At 46.0% G+C, this 22,845-nt stretch overlaps 2 protein-coding genes across 3 annotated transcripts; both read right to left on the reverse strand.

Annotated features, from left to right (window-relative positions):
* Window positions 1-242: 242 nt before the first annotated feature.
* Window positions 243-3,229, reverse strand: tmem119a (transmembrane protein 119a). Its single transcript, XM_029830007.1, has 2 exons — window positions 2,706-3,229; window positions 243-1,634 (listed from the first exon to the last, which is right to left on the reverse strand). The coding sequence occupies exon 2, from the start codon at window positions 1,626-1,628 to the stop codon at window positions 876-878; it is 753 nt and encodes a 250-aa protein (XP_029685867.1). The 5' UTR covers window positions 1,629-1,634; window positions 2,706-3,229; the 3' UTR covers window positions 243-875.
* Window positions 3,230-4,855: 1,626 nt separating this feature from the next.
* Window positions 4,856-22,085, reverse strand: coro1ca (coronin, actin binding protein, 1Ca). 2 transcript variants are annotated; one of them, XM_011615730.2, is made up of 12 exons: window positions 21,960-22,085; window positions 18,705-20,580; window positions 12,011-12,210; window positions 8,314-8,436; window positions 7,405-7,534; window positions 7,117-7,298; window positions 6,912-7,031; window positions 6,687-6,791; window positions 6,277-6,422; window positions 5,850-5,907; window positions 5,488-5,727; window positions 4,856-5,281 (listed from the first exon to the last, which is right to left on the reverse strand). In XM_011615730.2, the coding sequence occupies exons 2-12, from the start codon at window positions 20,572-20,574 to the stop codon at window positions 5,162-5,164; spliced, it is 3,294 nt and encodes a 1,097-aa protein (XP_011614032.2). In that variant the 5' UTR covers window positions 20,575-20,580; window positions 21,960-22,085; the 3' UTR covers window positions 4,856-5,161. The 2 variants fall into 2 exon arrangements, with proteins under 2 accessions (XP_011614032.2, XP_029685864.1); XM_029830004.1 differs by lacking the exons at window positions 18,705-20,580; window positions 21,960-22,085 and adding an exon at window positions 17,964-18,119.
* Between the last annotated feature and the right edge of the window lie 760 nt (window positions 22,086-22,845).

Genomic DNA, 22,845 nt, shown 5'->3' on the forward strand with positions numbered 1-22,845 from the left:
GGTCACAGCTCACGTTTCAGCCGTTACACCCGCTGTCCCCTAAATGCTGCTTTCATCTTTGATCTTTAGCAAAAAAAACAACAACACATTTGCACTTTCATCCACACACACGCCGGTCTTCTGCCGCTACAAGCGTTGCTGCTGCTGCTGATGTTAGTCTTTGCTGGACGGTGACGACATTGTGTGTCTAAAGCAGGAATCCTTTGTAAAGTTAAAAAAACACACACACACACACACATCATTCACATGTTTTATTCAACACAAGGAAAACAGCCTCATTTTGCAAACAACCCAACTGTCACAGATGGTGTCTCGGAAACATGAGGACGGAGACGAGAGAGTTTCAGATTAACTTTGGAACATAAAAAAAAAACAATATTGGATTTACTGTATTAAGGTAAAACTCACTATGATAAACAGCAACCATATATAACATTATATAGGAAAAACATCAAGTAAATAGAAATGTAAATAAAATAAGGCGTGTTGTTTACAGGATTGTATCCTAAATAGACTTGACTGGCCTCATTCCACTGAATTTACAGCAGATTTTTCTTTCATGGAATAACAGACAACAGTAATAATGTGTTACAGCCACCAATTCTAATCCGAGATGTTGGCCCATTCACAGAATTCCATTGTGTTTTCCCCTTTTTTTTAATATTTTTTTATGAATCATGAGCTCGGAGGAGCAGCTGAGCCTTCTGATCTCAGATCATGCCCCTCCCCCCACAGATGAGGTGAAAGCCCCTCTTCTCGGGGGTGCCTGACCTGTTTTCCTGAAGGACGCTGTTGAATTTAGAAGGCGCCACCATCCCATGCTCACATGTCTGCTACCACCCGCCTGCGTTCTTGGTCGTGGACTGGAACGCGCCTTAGTGCTGGGCCTTCTTCAGGTGGCAGGTGCAGACGGGCTGAGGGGGGCTGCTGCCGGAGCTCTGCAGCACCTCCTGCTCCTGCCTGGGCTTTGGCTGCTCTCTGTGCTTGGGCTCCTCTCTCCGTTTCTCCACCTCCTCGACCTGCCTCACCTTTCTGACCTCCGGGCGAGGCGACGACCTCACCTCTCTCCCCTGCTCTCCCACCAGAGCCTTGGAGGGCGTGCGCAGCATCTTGGGGGAGACGGAGCTCTGCGTCGTCTGGACCCTCTTGACGTGGTCGACGGCGTGCGGCCTCTCCTGGAGCTCGCTCGAGTTCTTGCGCGCGCTCGTTTTTTCTGCCGCGTGCTTCTTGGCCGGTTTAGGGAGCGGTTTGTACGCCTCCAGCTTGCGCTTGTGACTCATGGCAGAGGCGCAGCAGATGATGAAGACCATGACAATGAGGAGAGAGGTCACGACAATGATGATGAGCAGGTTCTCCTGCAGGAAATCCACCACTCTGGTCAGGACATAGTCTTTCAGCCGGATCATGGTGGTGGTTATGCTGTTGGGGAGCTTGGGAGTTCCGGTCGCGGCGGTGATCAGGTGAGCGGGCGCTCGAGTAGAGAAGGACGTGGGGAAGAGGAGCTCCAGCTCCGCCTCATCGCCGCTGCCGTCCATGGACGTGTTGAACAGGGGACTGGCTCGACACACTCCACAGAGGAGTGAGAGCAGGCTCACACAGGTGAGCAGAGAAACCAGGGGCGACCTCATCTCCGGCTGGAACATCAACAGCAGCCACGTTAGATCGAGGAAAGAAATACTTTCAATGTCAAATGTAACTGCAGCGTGACTCTGGACTGCACCACCACATCTATTTTGGAGGTGGCCATTACTTACTCAGGGCGGAGACGGCCAGTTTGGCACTGGCGGCCATGTAATTTGGAAAGTAGAGGGAGGCCACCCATCCACCACAGCAAAGCCAGTAGGACGCTGCACTCGGAGGGAGCAGAGAGGCGTGGGGGGGGCTGTGGCACTGGCCTCTATATTTACAGAGGGCAGCAGCTGCCGAGCACCGGGCAAGATGAAGACCTGGTCCCGAGACACCCGTTTACGGACAGGATCGGCCCAGCTCTGCACCAGTGCCGCTGTATTAAACCAGTCCGGTTCTGGACTGTGGGTCATCTTAGCGCACCTCTGATGAACCCATGACCTTCTAATCAGTGTCATAAAGAACCTGCCGTGTATTGTCAACAGCCCCCAAAACCGCCACTATCCAGATGGTGGGCTGGGCCTTTATACACCATCAGGACAGCTTCCCCCCCCCCCCCCCCTCCCCCAATCCTCAACCCTCAACCAGAGGACCCAGAGTACTTTTTAAAAAATTACTTTTGCGACATTTTATAACTCACAAGTTTCCAGAACGAAGCCAATGGATTATGTTAACATGTAAAATCAGATCACACAAATGAACCTGAACTATTCCTTTGAATTAAGTAGAACTGTTTTAGAATAAAGGAAGGATTTTATGGGGATTCAACCATGTATGACAGCTTTGACTACATTTTTTAGTTAAATAGAACTATTTCATGCAAACCAAGCCAGTTCTTTTCTAACCAAATTAGAATTTTGCATAAAATTAAGGCAAAAGTTACCAGTTATTTCATATTTAGAAGAGACACGGTATCTAAGGAAAAATCCGCACCCTGAATTTAATTTGAAGTTTTAAAACTGCATGCAAAAAAAGGCTCAAAATCAACATGAGAAAAGTGCATTTAGAAAAATGACCTCTGACCTCCAGCCTGTTTGTTTTCTTTACAATGCAGACTTGATAAAATTATAATTACTTACACAATCTTCCGGATTTATCTGCCGAGCAGCGCAGCACAACCGAAACCAGAGGAAATGAAGGAAAGTAAGAGTGGAAGAGACTTTCCAGGCATGTGCCCACCCACTTTAAAAAAAAAACAAAAAACCCAGGTCCACAGCCAAGTGAAGCTCCGTCTCTCTGGTCCCTCCTCCCTCTTTATTTAATTCTGATCCAGTTCTTCTGAACGGCTTCGGATGAAAACGTCACATCCGGCATCAGCTTCCCTCTGAAGTCAAACTCTGGAGTCTCTTGACTCTAAAGTGGACCAGTGCAACGTTCTGAACCGTTCCTGCATCAGTCTCGGGTGTGGAGACGTGATTATTTCTGTTCATGGAGGGGCGAGTCCATGACTGCCTCCCACCGAGTCCTCTGTAATTAAACCCTCCTTGATTACAGCCCATCTTTACATCAGACGCCAGAGCACCCTTTATTCTAAAAATGGAGCTTTCACGGGAGCATGTTAACGTCTCCAAACTGTAGGATCCAGGTTTTTGATCACTTACCGGAGCTGTAAAAAGAGGTTTAACAATCAGAAGATGTGAACAGTTCTGAAAATTCTGTAGTTTACAGTAAAAAAGGCACAACAGACAAATGAACCCATTTTAAAAAGCCTTTATTAAATTCTCATAATCAATGTTTGATAACTGAAGCAAGAATAAGAAAAAAAAAAAGACTTCAACCAGGTTCATTTCTGTCTCGAATGTATGGCAAGGTGCAGGGACACAGATGAGAGAAAACATTAAAACCCACCCCCATACAAATACCCACTTCAGCACGACCACCAAAAAGAGGGGAGAGAAAAAAAAAAAGGTAATATTTACAAAGCTTTCATTCATTTTTAACTTGACCATAATTACAAACATACATCTCATCTTTCAACAGCACATTTCTCCACCTACACTAACCCTTTGGACCACGACCCGCTGCTCCCCAAAGCCCACAGTGCTACTAATAATCCAGAGTTTTGGTCTGATATACAGATAAATCAGAATAATCTGTGGCGGGCCAACATTTACGCACGTGCACGGCTCGCCGTGCGGCGTCCTACCTGGAACCACGAGTTTGGCCAACAGCTTTGACGTAATGTTTGAAAGCTTTTTTACGTCCACACTTCCATCTACAGTCCCCTAAAAACACTTGCGACTTCACCTCTATGGCACGTTCGGGTCTTTACAGTGGCAACACGCTAAAAGCAACGACAGACGCGACATTAACGTCTCGGTTTCCCCCTGGGAAACACGGCTAAAACATCAGGGAAGGTCAAACATTCAGTTTCAGCCTATGACGGGACAAAAAGGTGGCGGATGGGGTATTTAACAAATTAGAAAGGAAAATTCTAAAGCGGAAGTGCCAAAAGGGGACGTGAGCACAGCTGGAACAAGAAACAGGCTAAAACAGTGAAGGAATCAACGTAACCCCCTTACAGGCAACTTTAGACACCCCCCTCCCCAGACCATGGAAGCAGGAGCGCGCAGCGACTCTATGCCACAGGAGACGGGCGCTACGGCAACAACCCAGGTGTTATGGGTCCATCGTTCGCCACGGTTGAGATGGATGATCACATGGTGCCAGCAGTCATAACGGGCCAGAACGATCGCCTTCCTGTCAGGCAACCACAAGGACGACACTCAAGCAATTGAACGGGAAAGGTTGCTTTCAGGGGTAGCTTGGAAATACTCAACCAACTTTCATAACAGGAAAGAGTGGCATGAAAAGCCAATTCAGTCGGCGGAATGTTTGTCTAATAACACACACATTGTGTGCGTCAACGAAGTGCAGAATGGAATGCATCATCAGAGTTTGCCTAGAAGGACGAGCAGCGACGGGAATGAGGAGAACATTTACATCCACCTTTAAAAACAAGGCATTACCTTGATTACAGTCCGAGTTTCAATCCAACTACGTTGATTTCACCCACCTCTGTTAATGTCCAGTTGACTGTACAGAACTTCCCTGATCTTTTTTTCCAATTTATTTTTATAAAGACAAATACTGTAAGGAGGTGTAAAAAATAATGATTTGGCAACATTAACGTTTGAGGGCAACAGGAAACGGAATGTCTAGGCATGAGGGTATTTAGTGTTGGAATTTGCTTGGTCGTATTTTTAAAATGTAAAAGAACATGTAAGACTTTTTTTTTTTTTTAAATGCAAGTCAACAAAACTATAAAATGATGGTCAGACAATAAAAGGAAGAGTCTTTTGTCACCAAAAGGTCTGGGAGTTTACTGCTAAATTTGCTACGTGTCCTTATTCCACCTGTGTTAACATGAGCGTACAGGGCTGGCTAAGAAAAAGTTCATCTGGAATGTTGCTAAGGATTGTTGCTAGGCAGGTCTCGGATGAAACACTGTCACTGAGATTGGCAGTAACTGGTCCCGCTCTCTCCCCTGCCAGATTAGAAGCTTCCTGAAATGTACTGGATTGGGAAAGTGTGCCTAGATGGCAATTTTGGATATTTGCTCTTCGAGTTTGACGATCCGCTTCTCCTGACTGCTGACAAGATCCCTGAGGGACTTGATCTCTTTCAAAATCTCATCCAGCTTGGCTTCAGATTTCTGTAGGAAAGACAGACAGACATGATGACAAAGCTAAATCTATCAGAAATATACAGGATGAAGTGCAGGAAAACTGACGCGTTTATTTTGCCCCCTTTCATTATTGTTATATTAAAATAGGAAACATCTGCAAGATTCAGTTTTATTTCTTCTTAACGCCTTTAAAAAGAACCACGACTGCTTCCGGTGTTGAAGAGAATACTCACAATCGATGGAATTGGGGCCACTTTGACAGCTGGACTGGAGTTCTCGGCATTCTTGGTCCCCTTGGAGTCCAAAATATTCTTTTTCACCACTTTTAATTCACGGTTCTTGCCCGGTACATATCCGTTCTTAAGGGAGATGTAGATGGGCTCTCCGTCCTGGCCATCAAACCATTCCTCGGCCTCCAGGGCGGGGTCGGGTCCAGCCGTGTCTGGGTACAAGTCATCCTGAAACAGGTCCGACTGAGGGGAAGGACGGAGCAGTTAGCTGCAACTATGCGTTTACAGAAGAATATAAAGAAAAAAAGTTGCGACTCCACCTGCAAATCAGAGCTGTTTTAATAAAAGTGCAAAACTGGACTCACCTTTCTGGGAACAGTCATAACAACCGGCTCACACTTCCTCTCGTGTAGTTTGAAGAACCTGGGGGGAAAAAAACTAACATTAACACAACTGGTGACATCCTTGGATCCAGATGTTCCAACCATATATCTCAGTTTTGCTATTTCCAAGGAAACAGACCATCACTTGGTTTCCATCATTCATCCAAAGGTTCCCATAAAACACAATCAGAGTTATCTAATAATGTTCCTGTGATCAGCTGAGGCCACTGGATGAAAGGAGACACTCGAATATTTAGATATTTGGGACTGTTGCACTTTTTAAGCACATACTGTATGTCCTGTTAAATGTACTTTACCGATCATGGTCTGCCTCCTAGTGGCAGATGTTAGAACTACACCAACCGATGACCTCAGAATAACCCAGTCATTCAGCCCAACATCATCTTACCTCGCAATTTCACACTTGTTAACATCCAGACCCCTCTTGGGCATGTAGCCCATTCCTCTCTGAGGCTCTTTGGAGCTGTAGGTGCTGAGGTAGTGAATGTACGGAGACTCCTCTGTGATTTCAAAATAACGGATGCTGCTGTCACCCTGATTCAAAAAGGGAACCAAAGTCAAATGACCACCACGGAGCAAAAGCAAGAACTCTGATAAATGCAGACGCCACTAGTCAACGTGAATATAAAGAATTTCAAGTCACTTTTTACATAGAGGAAGTGATGACAAAGCAAGCCTGCTTGAATTAATGCCCCATAAAGAACCTTTACAGCTGCTTGGCTGTGCAGTTTCCATTCCGTTACATTCAGATTCATACGGATGCTTCATTGACTTCACATACATCCTTTGAGTGCTTACCTTCCCACACAGGTAGACTACACTGGTGTCTGGGTCATAGAAAGGCAGGAACACTCCGTTGCTGGGGTCCATCTCAGTTACATTCATGGGCTCCTCCATGTTTTGCTGGAACAAAAAGCACATTATTAAAGCAACCAACAAACATTTATTCCAGAGATTGCAGGTAAGGCGTGTCCAGCTCTGTTATTGCTAATGCAAACAGAAGTAAAGAGGGTGTTATCTTACCACATTCCAGAGGGCCAACTGTCTCTCACTGAGACGACTGAAACCCGTCGTGAGGACGTTCCCATCAGACAGGAAAATGGCTCTCATGGGTCGTGCGCCTTCGTGTGCTCTCTCCTTCTCCTGGGAAGTGTAGTGACAGGTCACTTATACACGCAAGTTTAATTTGCTGAGACACTATGTGCAGAAGGAAGGTTTTCCGACGTACGGCAACGATCTCCTCCTTCCGGGGGTCGATGACGCGGATAGCCTTGTCTTTGCAGGAGGTGCAGATGAGGCTCCCGTTGCGATTCCAGGCCGCACTGTAAATGACATCAGGGTGCATGTCCTCCAGGGAAATCATAGCCTGGCCTGTGCCCACGTTCCAGATGATGATTTGGTTGTCGCAACCTGTCAACGGTGACAAGAGGCTGGTGGAAACGGCCGAGATGGGGTCAACTCAACCTGGCAGAATGGTTGAGGAGGCAACAGCACAGGTGCACGCCAGCGATTTTACCTGCACTCAGGAGGACGTTGCGTGCTGTGGGGTGCCATGTAATAATGCCGACGCGCTTGGAGTGGCCTTCCAGTACCACTACAGGCTCAGCCATGGGGGTGACAAGCCCATTCTCAGGAATCTGCCAAACCTGTGGTGGACACCGACACCAACGTAGGAAAGGAGGTGAGGATGCTTACATTGCAAAATTAACACATTTCAGCAGTCCTCCATATCTTTACAGGCAAAAGAAAATGGCGGTGTAGTTGCTAAATCAAACCTGATGGGGGCAGCAGTGAATAAGAGTTCAGGTGCCCAAAACTGTCAGTTTATAAAGGGCATGTTAGCCAATGTTTGATAGTTTAGGATTTTTTCAGAAAGGACACACATGCGTGAGGCACGGACACTTGCTACCTATTAAACACAATGTGAGATCAGAGACATTTGTTTGAACACAGGGAGCCTGTCTGTAGCAGCGTTCTAGCAGGGAGAGACGTCGCCGTGACGCCACGAGGCAGCAGCGCTGTCACTTCCTCTCTAAAATTGTAAGCAAAGATTTGATTGAATGAGAACCTTCACACTGGATTTTAAAATCGGTTTGGGCGAGAATGACCAGTTTGTGCCCAGTGAGGCACATTTAAGTGTAAATTTATAAAACCATTTTTAAAAAGCTCATCATTGTCCTTTTTATTTTGCTGAGCGAGGGGCAAAGTGGGATCATGGTAATTTGAGCAGGACCCAAATAAGGGTACATACTGTAGACGTCAAGCTCTGTGACCTCAGATCATTCCCCAGCTCTGATTCCAACACCTATTTGAGTCTAATCTAATCCCGAGGTTGAGTTATACCAGCCCCACCTTACACAATATAAACATGTAGCTTCTTGTCACTTGTTTGCTCAAGAATGCTGCCAAGATTAATCAACGTTACCATCACTGTGCAGTCCTCAGAGCCGCTGGCAATGACCTGATCGTTGTGGGGGCACCATTCAATGTCCAACACTGGGCCTGTGTGTCCACACACCGTGGGGTATGATTTATCAATGCGTCCCGTCTGTAAAAACAAAGATAGTGCATGTTAAGTTATGAGATCGCAGTAACGAGTACATGGTACCAGGACACGCAGGGCATATTTGACTCATAAAATGTGATTAGGTCTGCATATCTTGCAGATATGAGTGGAATTTTCTGTCCCAACGCTCGAGATTGTGTGTAGGAGACTATCAAGCTTTAACAGTTACGTAATAGTGACTTAATTCATTATAGACGGCAAATTTACCAATTATCAGCACTGAGGAAAACAAGCCTCGGCTGAACTCGTCTCGGCTTGTCCCTCCGTTTCTTAGTTTAGAGAAACTTTGATTTATTAGTGCTACAGCAAAGAAAACGGTGGTTACATTTACCCTCCTCCTGTAAAACCAACAGTCATTAAGGAAAGTTTTCAGTGATGATGTCATTATAGACACTCCATTTTCTCCCTTCTTTGAAACAGCATCCCTGGATCAAACAGTGCCCGTTAACCAGTCTTTTAACACCGAGCAGCCAGCTTCAAATTAAATTCCAATGCACATCCAATCGTTCAGAATCAGCGTGGCAGTGGAAATGAGCCAAGGTGACCAGCCCATGAAGTATGCTTTTATCGTTTTTGGAGGATCGCCTAGTCTGCCCGAACCCACACACTTCCTGGTAAAGGTTATATTTTTGCCATTTTCCTTTTGTTTATTGGATTAAACACGTGTGGAGAAAGGCCCATTCGCCGACCTGCAGCAGCTCATTTCTTTCTCCTCCTAAAAATACAATTTCAAGCAAGGTTTTTCCATTTCCCTCCTAAACTCGACCAATCTGCACCAGATTTCGGTCAGGCAACAATTTCCATGACGAAACCTTTTAGAACCAAACTGTGGATTATTATATAACCTGGAAAATTAAGCGTGTAGGGCAGGGTTCCTCCATCTAGTCCTACCCAGTCTACAACCCAGCAGGGTTTACAACTGCAGCCCAGGTGAAAGCGGTCGTCTACATGGTAGAACAGAAAACATTAATTACAGACTTTGTAGGAGCTCTGGTGTACGAAAAGGTCAAAGCCACTACCTGATGCAGAGGTTCCAGCATAATCCCAATGTTTCACGATGGATTAAGGTATTAGCGGAGTTAAAAAGAAGATTGTTTGATATAAAGATTCGAAAACGCAACTTTTATTTGACATTGTCATGTCATTAGATGCCACAAATAATATGATTATAAATACAAAAATGGTTTTGCCACTTTTCTCACAGCATGCCAGTACACATCCAAGCCCGACGCACGACTACAGTTAAATACCTCTCATTTCCTATACTATTGTGCAGACATCTGTATCCTTGAAAGGAATGTCTAGTGCTTAGAAACAACTAGTTGCATAGCAACAACTGAAGACTACAGAGAACAAGAGTGAATCACGCAGTGATTGATACAAAGCACACAAAAAGCAACATTCCTTCAGTGCAAGACGACATTTTTAGCCACGCGAGAGGCCTGCGCACAGCCTCTGCCTGCAGATGAACATGTGATTAACATATGCCTCCCACCACCGCTCGGTCCAACAGCAGACTCCCGTCAAAAGCCTCACAGAGCAGACTGTTGCCTTACTACTGTGGATTTCTGACACCTTGGCTACAGTAGCATAAAACAAATACAGAGCAGAACATTACACAGGACGCCAAATCTTTCTACATGTACATCACCATCACATTTGACAATGTATAGCCCACTTCTTATAATGACACCATAGCATTGTACTCGTAAGCAAAAGAAGTCTAATCAATAAAGCAAAGCGCCTAATACCATCCAGCATTCAAACCGACGATACACAAATGATTTGTTTTAATCCGGCACTTGCTAAAGTGACCGACTCTTTCCTGACTGCAACCTAGTTCTCTCATCTTGGCCGCTCTTCATATTTCAGCCTATCCCAGAATTCACATGTGTACCGACACCGCAGGAAGCAGCCAATGGTGGTGCAGGGAAGAAATGGTCTTGGAAGGCTGTCAGGCAGGGAGCAGCCAATGACCATATATGGTAAAATCTGCAGTCAGCATGACTGAGCAGCACCAGTGGCAAATGCAGAGGTAACCTGACATATAGGCGTCCTGCAAAAGCAACCTGGAGAATTGGGCTAATGGAGTAGCAGGCCAGCTAGCGCGCAGCAGCGAATGGAGTGTATAAAATGTGCCGACCTTGTTTAATGTGACTGTTGGAGGCGCGATCGCATGAACTGAAAGACCGACTCCAAATGAGCGGTCTGCACTGGATGGTTCCTTCTGCACCGGGGCCGTGTCTGAACACGGAGAATACCTCCAACATGAAGCAACGCTAGTTAGGATCAATCTTTAAGCAAACGAGAAAATGCCAACGCTTAAACCCGGCATGTCTGCATGGAAAATGAGGGCTAAATTAGAAAAACACAAGGAGCTGGACAACTGCTGGCCTCTGTATAAAGCCCCATTTTCTGACAGGAGGAATGAAGATTACTCACGGCTGGGCTGACTCACAGGGGTCTTCCACAGTGACCTTACAGACCCGTGACCGTGTGCGTTACAAAATGATGACAGCCTTGGTTTGACTACATACAAGAGGCTCAAACCACATTATATGGTCGATGACATTAACTGGGGAATATTTCTCATGTGGGTTTGAGATGAAATGCATGGGCTACAATAAAGTCTTACTCACAATTTCGGATTTGTGGCAACGACAAAGGCAGTGACACAGTCTCTTTTGCCCACAGAACAGGCCAACCAATTCACCCTCACTTTGAGGACATTCAAAAACCCGAGAGTTCCAGCTTAACCTGCTTTATGGTAAAACTAAAACAGAAGCATTTAGCTGCTGGCTCCCATCCGGGATGGCTGTAACACAAGGGAGCGTTGGTTTCTTGTTCAAACTTCGCTCTGTGCATCAAAACTCGTTTTTAGTCCAGCTCACTGAAAAACCAGTCAAGCTTGTGGCCCACCTCCAGTGCACGCAATGTATTGACGGAGGTGCAGAGGTGCACGCCGAGTGATGACAAGCCCACAGATTTCTTGCCCGGCAGGCTCGGCTGACAGCAGCACGCAGGTGTGCACGCCTTCTGGGCCCTGGTTAAATTTGGTGACAGTTTTGCCATACTTCGGTCAATTTTAAAGCTGCCGGCACCAGCACTTCTTAAATCCATCATAATTACATCATACATGGCAAAACAGGTCAAACAAAAGGGGTGGAATATATTTACCCAGCAACATGTTTACAGTGCTCTACACACGCTTGCCCAACCCAAGTCATTCTCGTGGGAGAAGTGATTCCTTATATGGAGTCAAGGTTCAGACTGTTGACTGCAGGCCTTTGGAGTAGTTCCTGTATTACACGTCCGGGTATGGAAAACAGTGCCTTCTCAAATGCACAACGGTCACTGTACTGATTTAGCCGCAAAGGCAAGAGGACTAACTCATCCATTTCTGCTCCAGTCAACAATCCAACCATATCATTCTCTGTGCACAGGTCTCCCTGATGCCCATTTCCACTATCAGAAGTACAACGGGGAGCCACAGTTAGGCGGCGGACTACCCGGAGACGGTGTGTTATTGATGTTCCATTATGTCTTTTAAACTTACCTTATTAAGAGGGAGAACAAGGAAAGCTCCGCCTCCACTGGCATCGACGATTATGGCAACGAATGTAGGGTTGACTGTGCAGAGGGCGCTGTCCCACGTGACCCTTGACACCCGGATATCATCGTAGCATTGGTCATTCTTAGCCGCCTGGCCGAAGACGTGACGAAATTTGCTCTGTCGTACAACTCGTTTGAACATATCTGTGTGGAGACAAAGTTTAGCATGTTAGCTTGAGGAAGGACTAGCAGGCATTTAGGGTTGAGATTAGCAACTGTTCCTATAGCAACGCTTCTGATTACTTTTCTGAAGGAAGTACTGCGCGATTACAGGCAGATCCACCGTTTAAAACCTCTGTTCTCAGACAGACTCATCTTCTACATGCAAACTGACCAGCTGCATTTGTTTGTCATCCGGAGGTTTTGTTGCATAACTTCATTCTGCTGAGGGCTCAGATTGCTGCTGTTATTGTTGTAGAATTTCTAATACCGACTCAAACCTTACACAACATTCCTTGGTTTCAGGTTGACATTTGACTCCTACAGGCGACCAAGCATCAACGTTTGATGCTGCAGGTACTGACATCAAAACGTTGCCGCTGCAGCTGTCATCAGGTGAAATAAAGGACGGACATTTGGGTCAGGTAAACCTCAGCACAGACAGTGCATTTTCAATTCCAGTTTTTAATGGCAAAATCTAGCTGCAGGATGGAAATTCTACTTTTGAACGTGTATGAAAAGACTCCAATTCATCGTGTTCTTTGTTCCTTTGTATGACACCGTCTTGGATAAATATGACAGGCAATAAACCTTAAGGAAGACAGGGAGAGACTAATTTGGTGTGCACACTGACAAGCTGAAAGGTCAGAACATACAGGGTGTGGTTCAGCTCACCGTGCAACACTGGGCCTTTGTTAGAAATCCTTGCAGGGCCGTAGTAGTAGTGAATCAGGACAATCCTTTTCAGGAAGTTACCACCACATTTTGGTGAGTGAACACCAAAACAATGCATATCCCTGTTTTTGTGGATAGCCCCAAACACATCCTTGAGAAGTTTTCTGCAGGTTTTCAACCACTTTGTGCACTCATTGTCATTATGCAGACTGTAATAAAGAAAACCTGGGCCATTGAATAGTTGAAAGAGACGTGTGTGTAGCATTAGCAGCCAGTCTGGCAGACTCAGACTTGGGTTGGAGAGACGTACCTCCAGGGAATGCCATGTTACTCCGAATTACAGCTCAGTGATCCAACAGTAATACGTGTGAAAAGACCTCGAGTGTCTCCAGAGGCAACGGAGCTCACCATGATGTGCAGAGACAGAAGGAAGACCACGCGGCCTGAGGAAATGTCCATCAGGACTGGTCCGACTGTTCCTACAACCTCTTCTGTAATCCTCACCTCAATCTGCTGCAGCGGTGTTGCTAAAAATAATCCTAAATACTCCAAAATGACATTTTTAGGGCTGGGGCAATTCATCGACGTTAGAATTGTTTCAGTTAGAAAGAGCAGCCAAGACAGCCAGGACATGCAAAAATTCATGGCTGTCGATTTCTTACTGGGTCCTGATGTGTTGCCATTGAACACTGACAACTTCCCACTAACACAATCAGGATTTTTGTGCCCCATCACCAATTAGCAACTTTAAATAAACCGATACCTGATCAGAACCTGAGGGAGACATGTGTCCATTTAGTTAACTTGTTTATGTATGCACGTGTGTACCGTTTACAGAGTATCAAAAGATGCATTTTCAGCTTTTGTTTTTCTAAAAATTTGACAATATCCAACCCAAAACTACAATTAAAAAAACCCCAATAAATTAAGTCAGAAATAAGTTGCAAAAACTTCACTTACTGTAGTTAAACTACTTTTCTGTAACAAGTATTTTGCAAATTTCACATTGCTGACGTGTTTGTTTGCATCTGACGTATTCAAGATTCCAAAATCACATATTGACCCAAAAAAACCCAATAAAAAATAAAATGTGTCCGTACTTCTTTTCTTTAGAGCAAAAAAGTGTCATTAGTTTCAGTATTAGTTACTATAGTCCCAGCAACATCGTTACTAGCAAACAAGCATGCAGTGAAACTTCTTTGGAGGAAACGAGACAGCTAAAACAAGCCGGCCACAGGCTATCCAACAGAAATGTTCAAATCCAGGCCATTGATCAGATCAATGAATTAAGACATTAAAGCCGATCATTCAAACTGCGTAAAACGTGAACCATCAGCTCATGTGATACAGGCGATCAGATCGGCGGAAAGCCAATTTTCCACAAGAGGAAATGAGTGCAAAGGTCCAAATGCTCCCTGGTTCAGAGTCCTTTGACAGGATGAGTTTGTCAGAGGTGATATGAGGTGGTGAATATGAAGCCAGGAGCCGACACCACCGATGAACTGATGACCTGTCCCACTCTTCTCTCTATTGGGATGTTTATCTCTAGTTATCTCCTGGGAATCCCACTGTAAGAATGGCCTATGCTCCAATTACTGCAGGAAAAAAAGAATCCTGGCCAGGATCAGCAGAGCGAAACGCGTGTTAAAATAGTCGTTTAACAGAAGTCTGAAAAATAAATGATTAAGGCTTTGGCCCCACTGTGAAGCCACAGCCACCATGGTGATTAAGGCTGGTGTAAAAAAGTGCTAAAATTGCATCACCGCGGAGAGGCTTCAGCATCTTCTCCACATGGAGGACGCGTGTGTCCTGTTACAGCTGTGGGGAGTTTCTGGCACTCCGAGCAAGCTCTCGCTATGACACGCGATCCCTGGGGATCATTTTCACCGTTACACTGCAGAAACTCAAAAGTTACAGGTGGGATTCTTGGCAAACGCCTCAGAGGCCATTTTCCTTGTTCTAAAATGAGCTAGGTGGCACCATTGGTCGCTTGTGTGGTGGCTGTAATAAAACCAAATCATTCCATATTCTGAGCCCCACAATAATGGGACTTTTTTATAAATGAATGCAACTTACAGCCACGTACAAACAGTACATGGCTCCACATATACAATAATGATGAAGCCTCGGTGGTCCCCACACATGTTGGCCTTTTGTCACCAAGACTGCATGAGACGCCACCTAAATCCCCTTCCTGGAACCAAGGCCACGAACCACCATTGTAATCAGATTCCTGCTGCATTCCAGCGCTTTTTTGTGACAATGAGATAAGGTGTTGTTGTTTTTTTTCCCCCCACCTCCCTCCAATGTTAACTCACGACGTAGGCTGCGCTCGGCTCGATGGAAACGATACTAGGATGGCGCGGATAACACGCCAGTTTGAGGGAATGCTATTGTACGCTCTTGGAAGAGGAAATGAGATTTGCGGACGCAATATCATGTGAGCGGCAACTCGATTCTGTGCGTTACATAGAGAACAAGAGCTCACAAACGCAGCAAAGACGTCCGTTTGTCAGTCAGGCAAACTACAGCTCATTAATCAGAAGCAGAATATTTAGATTCTGCCAGGGTCCCCAACCCAAAGTGGGAAAGACTCTCCAGAGCCAGTTTAAATGCCACCAGCGTTTCATGGTAAACAGTTGAACTGGTATTCGATTCACAAGCGAGTGTCTATTGGCGTCCTCTGAGCAAAGGTCATGACCACGGCTCGACCGATGCGACTGCAGACAATGTGGCGATCTCATTCTGTCACTTCATCAATTTAATGGTCATTCTGGTGAATAGGAAGTGTGGATTTAAGCATCTTGCGCTAAAAATGGTTAAACGTCCTTCCCCTACTGCAGTCACACGAAAGGATAAAGCTGCTGACCTCAAATGTTTAGCTGGGAACCGCGATTTAAAGTCCACACTTCATTTGAACTGCTCTTTCCCAAATCTCTGTAAATCTCTTTCCTGTCAGACTCCAGAATTAACTCCTCAAGTTGGACCTGCTTACAGTCCTTAAAGTCGAGATCTTAAAAAGGCAGCACGAGCAAAATCCAGTCCAAGTCAAAGACAAACTGTCTTTTTAAACAAATCGCCTTTTCAACATCAACAAATTAATTAAAACAAATGTGATGTGATTTTGGACGTGTATGATGTTTCGATTTAAATGTAGTTTGGTGAACTTTCAGGTTCCAGCATGTCGTGTTAAAACTAGATGAATGTCGTGCGTCTTTTATGGGTCCAGAGGTCAGAATGTATCGTAATGCTAAGATACTGTAGTGAGACATTATCCAATGGAAGAAACAACTAAAAAGCAATAAAGAGTCACTGCGCACCGATTGTGTATATTTAAGGATGACTATTATATTATAAAGCTACATTCTATGATCCAACAATGCTACATTTGAGCCTCATAAATGAACAGCAGACTTGTGCCTTATGGGTACGGTACAATCAGACATGCCTCTATTAAAACTGAATCAATCAGGCCAATAATAATAACAATGCTGGGTCGGCAACTTTTAATAAGCGCCTAAAGACAAAATGCAATTTTAAAAATGCTCTCAAGAGTTTTCTAGCAGTAAGAAAAGGAACCAAGGGTTCCTCACGTCACGCTTTCGCTTCTGTTTCCTGACCCACTTCCTTTCTCCGTCCATCCACAGGAAGGCAGCCTCCGCACAAGACTTTGGACTGTGGCGCAAATAGCAGAGGCTGCTGTGTCTGGAATGGATACAAGTCCAAACACAGCTGTACGACTCCCGAGCGCTGACCCCGGGGTTTACGCCGCCAGTCCTCGCATGCATCCCACGACAAGTCCCAGCACGGAAATTTCTGCAATAGCTGAATACACGTGAATGCTGAGTAACGCCATTCAAGCCAAGGGCCAAATATGCAAATGGCACTGCCCATTGGGCAAATCAAGCACCAAACTGTCATTTCAAACCGATCTTCGACACCCCCCCACGGGAACCCTACAACCTTCAGGGAATGCTAGCCACAAATGACACAAAGTACCAAAGCAGAATTTAGTCAATTAGAATTCCGTGTTGAAATATATGCACGGGCACGGCCATTTTCACAGGTGTTATCCAATAAGGGTTTCACTGTTCAGTTAACACACCGAATAGAAGACCGATTCAAAAATAAACACGTTGAAGAAAACTCTAATAACTGAATTCTATCCAATCTGGACCATCAAGTCTGATGCCTTTACTTTTAATGGATGGATGAAGGATTAAAACACCAGTGTTAGAACCCCCTCGATATTTAAACACTATTTAAAGCTCTACGAGCATTAAGTGTGCAATAATGTATGACTGAGTATTTGTAGCTGCAGGGGGGCAGGAAATCACTTATTAATAACACTAATTAGCGATCATCGCTTGCACGATTGAATTGGACTGAAGCCGAATACTACAAAATAAACGTGGTTCTTCAAATTGTAGCGTTTTATCCTGATGAAATGTTAAAACTGGCCGGCTGCTCAGCTGTTTGCCATTTCTTCTCCATACGTGCGTTAATAGGTCAGATCCTGACCCGACATCCGGGTTAATGTTGAGGATATTGCTTAACATGGAAATCTTCTTCTTTTTTTTTTTTTTTTTTTAAATCATCTCGGCTGTGAATTAAGAAGTGATTCCACATGACCCGGGTTGATTGTTCGGTCCGAGGCAGCAGCCTTCTATCAAATCTGAAAGCCAAGGGCCAGGGCGCGGTTGCGCTGCCTCTACCTCCGTGTGGAGTCCCCGGATCCATCGGAGATAAGTTTTCCTGCCGCACTATCGTTAGCCACCCCACCCCGCTCGGCAACCAAACGGCTGCTTTTCGCGTCCCACCCATTCCCCGAAAGACCGGGCAGACTTTCCCTCGTCGTGCCAAACTTTTGGGTACCGCGGAGCGGCGGTGAGCTAAGGCTAGCTTCAGAGCAGCGCACATTCTCCGGACTACACAGTTTAGCTAGTGCCTGCACTTTCCTGTCTGGGCTGTCGTAGGTGGGAAGAACAGAGATACTTGGGAACCTTTTTAGCAGCACAACGTGCTGAACATGCCTTGGAGCCTCTGCGTCAGCTTTAACTCACCTGCTGGGAGGAAACTAAGAGTATTTCCGAAAGCCGAGTCAAATGCCACAAACCAACGTGTTTCCCGAAGTGATTTCCCCGCTGTCGGAGTCGCTGCCGTCCCTCTGACACTCGCTCTGGCTGCTCTTTGACGCTAGTCCCGCCCCATACTTGGCGAGTTCTGTGTGGATTAGTGCGCTTTGACGGGCAGGTCCATCAGCCAATCAGAGACGGACGTTTTCCCTTGCTACCCGGGAACGGAAGTACTTCCTGATTCTCTCCAAAAAAAAAAAAATTAAAATAAAAAATCGCCGCCTGATCGCCCCGGCATATACAGTATTTAAATCTCAGATTGTATTCTTTATCGAAGAAGATTCACATTACGTGTTATAAATATCAAGGAGGCTGATACTAATTAGTTGGTTCACAAATCTCTCGACTAAACGGAAAGGAAAAAAGGAGAGGAATACCGGTAGACGAAAATAGGAGCACCACTAGATGGCAGTGTTTCACAAACCCCCAGCGGTGCTGTCTTTAAAGAAAACAGCTGTCTTCCATTAACCAATATATTTCTTATTCACCCTCATTCGTCTGAGGCATGATGCATGTGGTTTTGGCGAAGCTGGCAGTCCCATTTTTCAGGGTAAATAATGCAAACAATTTTTTATCAGTAACAAATGACTCATAACTGAACTCACCACAAACGTAAACTTCTCAGGCAATACAGTATATTGCTGTATGAAAGCAGACTTTTCCCCTTACCTTTTCTCACCGATGGCTTCCTCTCAAGTGACCTGTCTGGAGACTTCTGAACCAAGTCGAAAGCCGCCTTCATCTGTGCCACTTTCACGGACTGGCCTTGCTCATCGGCTTTGACCTCTGCAGGCTTCGACCACTCCTGGTGCAGAAGCTTTTCATGCAGTTGGACAGTGTCCTTTATGAGCTCCGAGATGGGCCTAGATTTGGGAAGGTCTTGGGAATCATCTCGTTCTGAGGTGTTGTCCTCATTCTTTTTAACAAATATTTCACTGGGTCCATCCGATCCCCTGTTTGCAATGTGTTGCCCCACATGAGATTCCTGCGTCACGCCTGTCTTCTCTGTGCCACTTTGATCAGAGTTGGTTTTGTCAGAATCCTTTTGTAGTGTTGGTCTACAGTTTGACTTCTCACCGGGCTGCAAAGAGCGCGAGTCCACACTTTGCTCGTCACTTTTTGCAGATAACTTTAGATCAGAGACTGAGGAGGCTGACCTGTTGTCCTTGGAGCTCTGAGCTCTGCCAGATTTGGGATTTATCAGAGAATTCTCACACTTATTGTTTTCAGTCACTGTCTGAAAAGGCTCAGAGGAAGAGGCGGATGTGTCTGGCTCTTTTACATCCTGTCCTTCAACGTGATGACCCTTGTCTGTAGCATTTCTTTTATGCGGTTCCTCGTCCATCCTCGTTTGGTTGCAGGTCGACAAAAGTGTGTTTAAAGCGGACTCGTCGGTGGCAGCGTGGGGCAGCTCAGTGGCCGCAGTGTCGACAATCCTCTGTGCAGCATCGTCTACACTGTCACTTTCGTTTATGTCCGCTTCTCTGATGTCTGAAAGGGTTTTCTGCTTTTTATTTCTCATCAGTAGCTTCTCCAGAATCGAACTGGGTTCGGCGTTGGCGGTGGGACTTGTTGCTGACTGTGGGTGTATCGTTTCACTGGGGATTGCTTCAGTTTGAGGGGCGTCCAAAGTTTTTGGCCGCGTTGGAGAGCAGTCGGACCTGGCCTCACATGTCAGTGTTCCCTCTTTTGTGTCGTTCTCTGTCCTCCCGTTCGCAGGTCTACTGTGAATGGTATCACTCATGTCTGATAGAGGCTCTTTCTCCTCACTGTTTTCCAAAGGATGCAGGGATTGAGCTGTAGGCGGGTCCTTCCTCTCGCTCAAGCGGCCCACTGTTCCTGCACTTGGTTTAATATCTCCGGCTGCCCTGCCAGCCATGATGGCATCACTCTCCTCCTGTTGAACATATAATGATAAAAACTCTCTTCCTGCCTGAGCTCCAGAGGTGCTCCTTTTCAGCGACGCACACTCCCCGTCACAGTCCTCAGAGGTAAAAGCATGGTCACACCTTTCATGTGCAGCAGCAGAGAGGCGCTCCTCTTGGAGCTGTTCATGCGGGAAGCTTCTTTCTGTGCCCTCCATCTTGGCCTTGGATCTGTGAAGTTCCCCTTCAGCACTTTTCCTCTCTTTCTTGATCCGATTGTGGAGCTTGTGGAGTCTGGCCGTCTCCTCCAACGTTGGGCTACTCTTTGGGTTCTCGTCCGTCTCCGACTGATCCGTTTGGTTGGCCCAGCCTCCCTCACCTCCTTCTCCTCCTCCTCCTCTGCCAGCCATCCCCGCAGCCCCTCCCTGTCTCACCTCACTTGCAGCAAAAGGTCTCACCCACAAACGTGTGTTCTCCTGGCTGCTGCAGCCGTCCAGGTCCGGAGCGTCTGGCCCTCCTCTATTTTCCCTGTTGTCACCAGCCTCCGCCTCAGAGGAGCTTCCTCCTTCCATGACATCACCTGCACTGCCAGAGTCTGGGTCTGGACTTGTCTCTTCTGGCACTGCCCCAAGGACTTGTTCTCCTTCATCCAGCTTATCCTGGTTCTGCCCCATTCTGATCTACAGCAAAAGGCGTGAGGTCACATCATGATGTTTCTGCACATTACAAACCTGTCTCAACCAGCTCACAGTCACACAGCCGCCATTTTATGGCCATTTTATTGCAAGTGCTGAATTGGTGTATCTTATGACTTTAGCTGTTGTAGTGTTCCCTCTGTAGGGTCATTCACGCACTTGCTCAGAGTCGCTAGACTTTAGGTTGATTGCAGTCACAAGCTTTTGCGTCAGAGACACTTGTGAACGGGAAATGAATGTTTAAGACACAAAAATGACGAATCAGCACTCTCACCACAGCCTCATTTGTGACGTAAATGGCACACAGTGTTGCATTTTACCATGAAAACTAAATGCTAAAATATTGTCAAAGGAGTGGAGTTGAGATTGATTTTTTTTATCTACTTGTACTTGATATTCAGTTAAAAATGAACATCATTATATTAGTGTTCAGGGTAGGTAATGCTGAATGATAATGTTTGGATTAATAACTTGTGCTCCCATAGGTTAAACATTTCCAGGTGACTTGTGTGCACTTCTGTACGATCAGGCTTCACCCAGGAACTTTGTCATGTGCTGTTGACTGCAGTCACTGCTCGGAAAACAATTACATTGCTAGTGAAACTGCTGATGACGGAACTACGGGACTCTTAATGCGGCGAAATGATCACAGATAGGAAAACAGGACCAGATAAGCTGATCCTGCAGGGACATTTTTTCCTTGAGATTTTTCCAATAATTTCTTCGTATCTCATTTGATGTGACCAGCTAAACTGCTGCAGTAAGCACTGAAAATACTGCAATACAATAGACAATGACCCAGACCACGAGTCCAACCCTTGTCTGTGTGACAACATATGACTGCTGTTGACTTATCATCTGACAGAGCGGACACATGGCTAAGAGAGCTGATGATCCCCCCTACAATGGTGGCCGAGCTGTGCGAGTGGGTAAAAATGTCTTGTTTGCGTTGGGAGCGGGCAGAAATGCGTGAAGACATCAATGAAACAACAGAACTACCTCCACTCCTCTGGTCAGATCATGTGGATCCCACAGGTTGAAAGTGTGTTTGGATTGAGATCCCCCGCCCCAACTAACGGGAACCCTCCTTCCTGTTAACAAATACTCTATTATCCCGCCTGGTCTTCCCAGAATGCCTTCAGCTGATCAGTTGATCACCATGCGCTCGGCTGCTTCGACGTATTCACACATACAGCAATTCCACAAGTCCAACGTAAGTCGCAGCGTCTGGGATATAAAACCTGGATCTTCCTTACCTCCCCCTTTGATCAGCTCCGATTAGTGAAGCCCCACCTCACTCGTGACAACCCCTGCCTCTCACAATGGCATGCATGCAATATTGATCCGCGATCACTGCCACTCACCAGATAGATGTGGAAGCTCGGCCTATCGCTCTCAGCACTGACACAGTCTGCTTTGTTGGTTGTTTGGTGATGTTCAGTCCTCCCTCAAATGCTCAGGCAATGGGAGCCTTATATTACATCCATGTGATGTCACAGCACATTTGACTAATATAATCAAGAGGACTTGCTTTTCGCGTCTCGCTGCGCCTGAGACACCATGTTGAACTTTTCTGCATCTCTGCCACTCTGTTGCTTTGATCCCGAGCCCTCAGATTCACGAGGGGTGGACTTTTCATCGTGCCCAACTGGTACCACTGATACCCCAGTACGGAGGCCTGCACAATCCTCTGATCCCAGGTCTGTCTGGACCTTATCTTTTGTTTGTCTTGGTCTCTACAGTAACACCCAAAACAAGACAGATGCTCAGGTACTGAAGCTACGGTGGCCAAGATTTCACAGACAGAAAGGAAAGAGAGAAGCCGACACCCAGTCCCAGACCATGCTGACACAGTCAGTCCTGCCGGGCAGAGAGACTGCAGGTCTTCCGCTCTCAAACCCATCCACACATGTGCTCATGAGTTCGCATCGTCTTTGATCCATGAAGAGATCAAAGAGATTTCTGCATTGAGGGAATTCTAAACATCTCTATGATAAGGGGCGCGTTAATGCACCAACACGGGCTCATCTGGAGTCACAAGCAGGACAAGAGCGTGTAACTGAATTCACTGATGTCATGCAAACAGCGACGGGAAGCCAGATGTTACGCAACCTGGCAGCTAGTGGACGACTCGCCTGCCAAAGCCCACAGATGGGGGCAACGTGATGTAATTTTAGGATAGAGTCAGCGTCACAGTCAAATCCCCGTGCAGATATTTCGTTTAACGTGCGGTTGTGTTTCCTTTCCATT

The sequence above is a fragment of the Takifugu rubripes genome, chromosome 21 (genome assembly GCF_901000725.2).
Source record: "Takifugu rubripes chromosome 21, fTakRub1.2, whole genome shotgun sequence".
In the NCBI taxonomy this organism is placed as follows: Eukaryota; Metazoa; Chordata; class Actinopteri; order Tetraodontiformes; family Tetraodontidae; genus Takifugu; species Takifugu rubripes.

Bases quoted from the DNA above. Each gene is read 5' to 3' on its own strand.
- tmem119a (XM_029830007.1), bottom strand. From the start codon at position 1,628: ATGAGGTCGCCCCTGGTTTCTCTGCTCACCTGTGTGAGCCTGCTCTCA.
- coro1ca (XM_011615730.2), bottom strand. From the start codon at position 20,574: ATGGGGCAGAACCAGGATAAGCTGGATGAAGGAGAACAAGTCCTTGGG. The intron at 7,535-8,313 runs GTAACGTTGATT...TGTCCACCACAG, and splicing joins CTGAGGACTGCACAGTGATG to GTTTGGCAGATTCCTGAGAA. The intron at 5,282-5,487 runs GTGAGTATTCTC...TCTTTCCTACAG, and splicing joins TGGCCCCAATTCCATCGATT to AAATCTGAAGCCAAGCTGGA.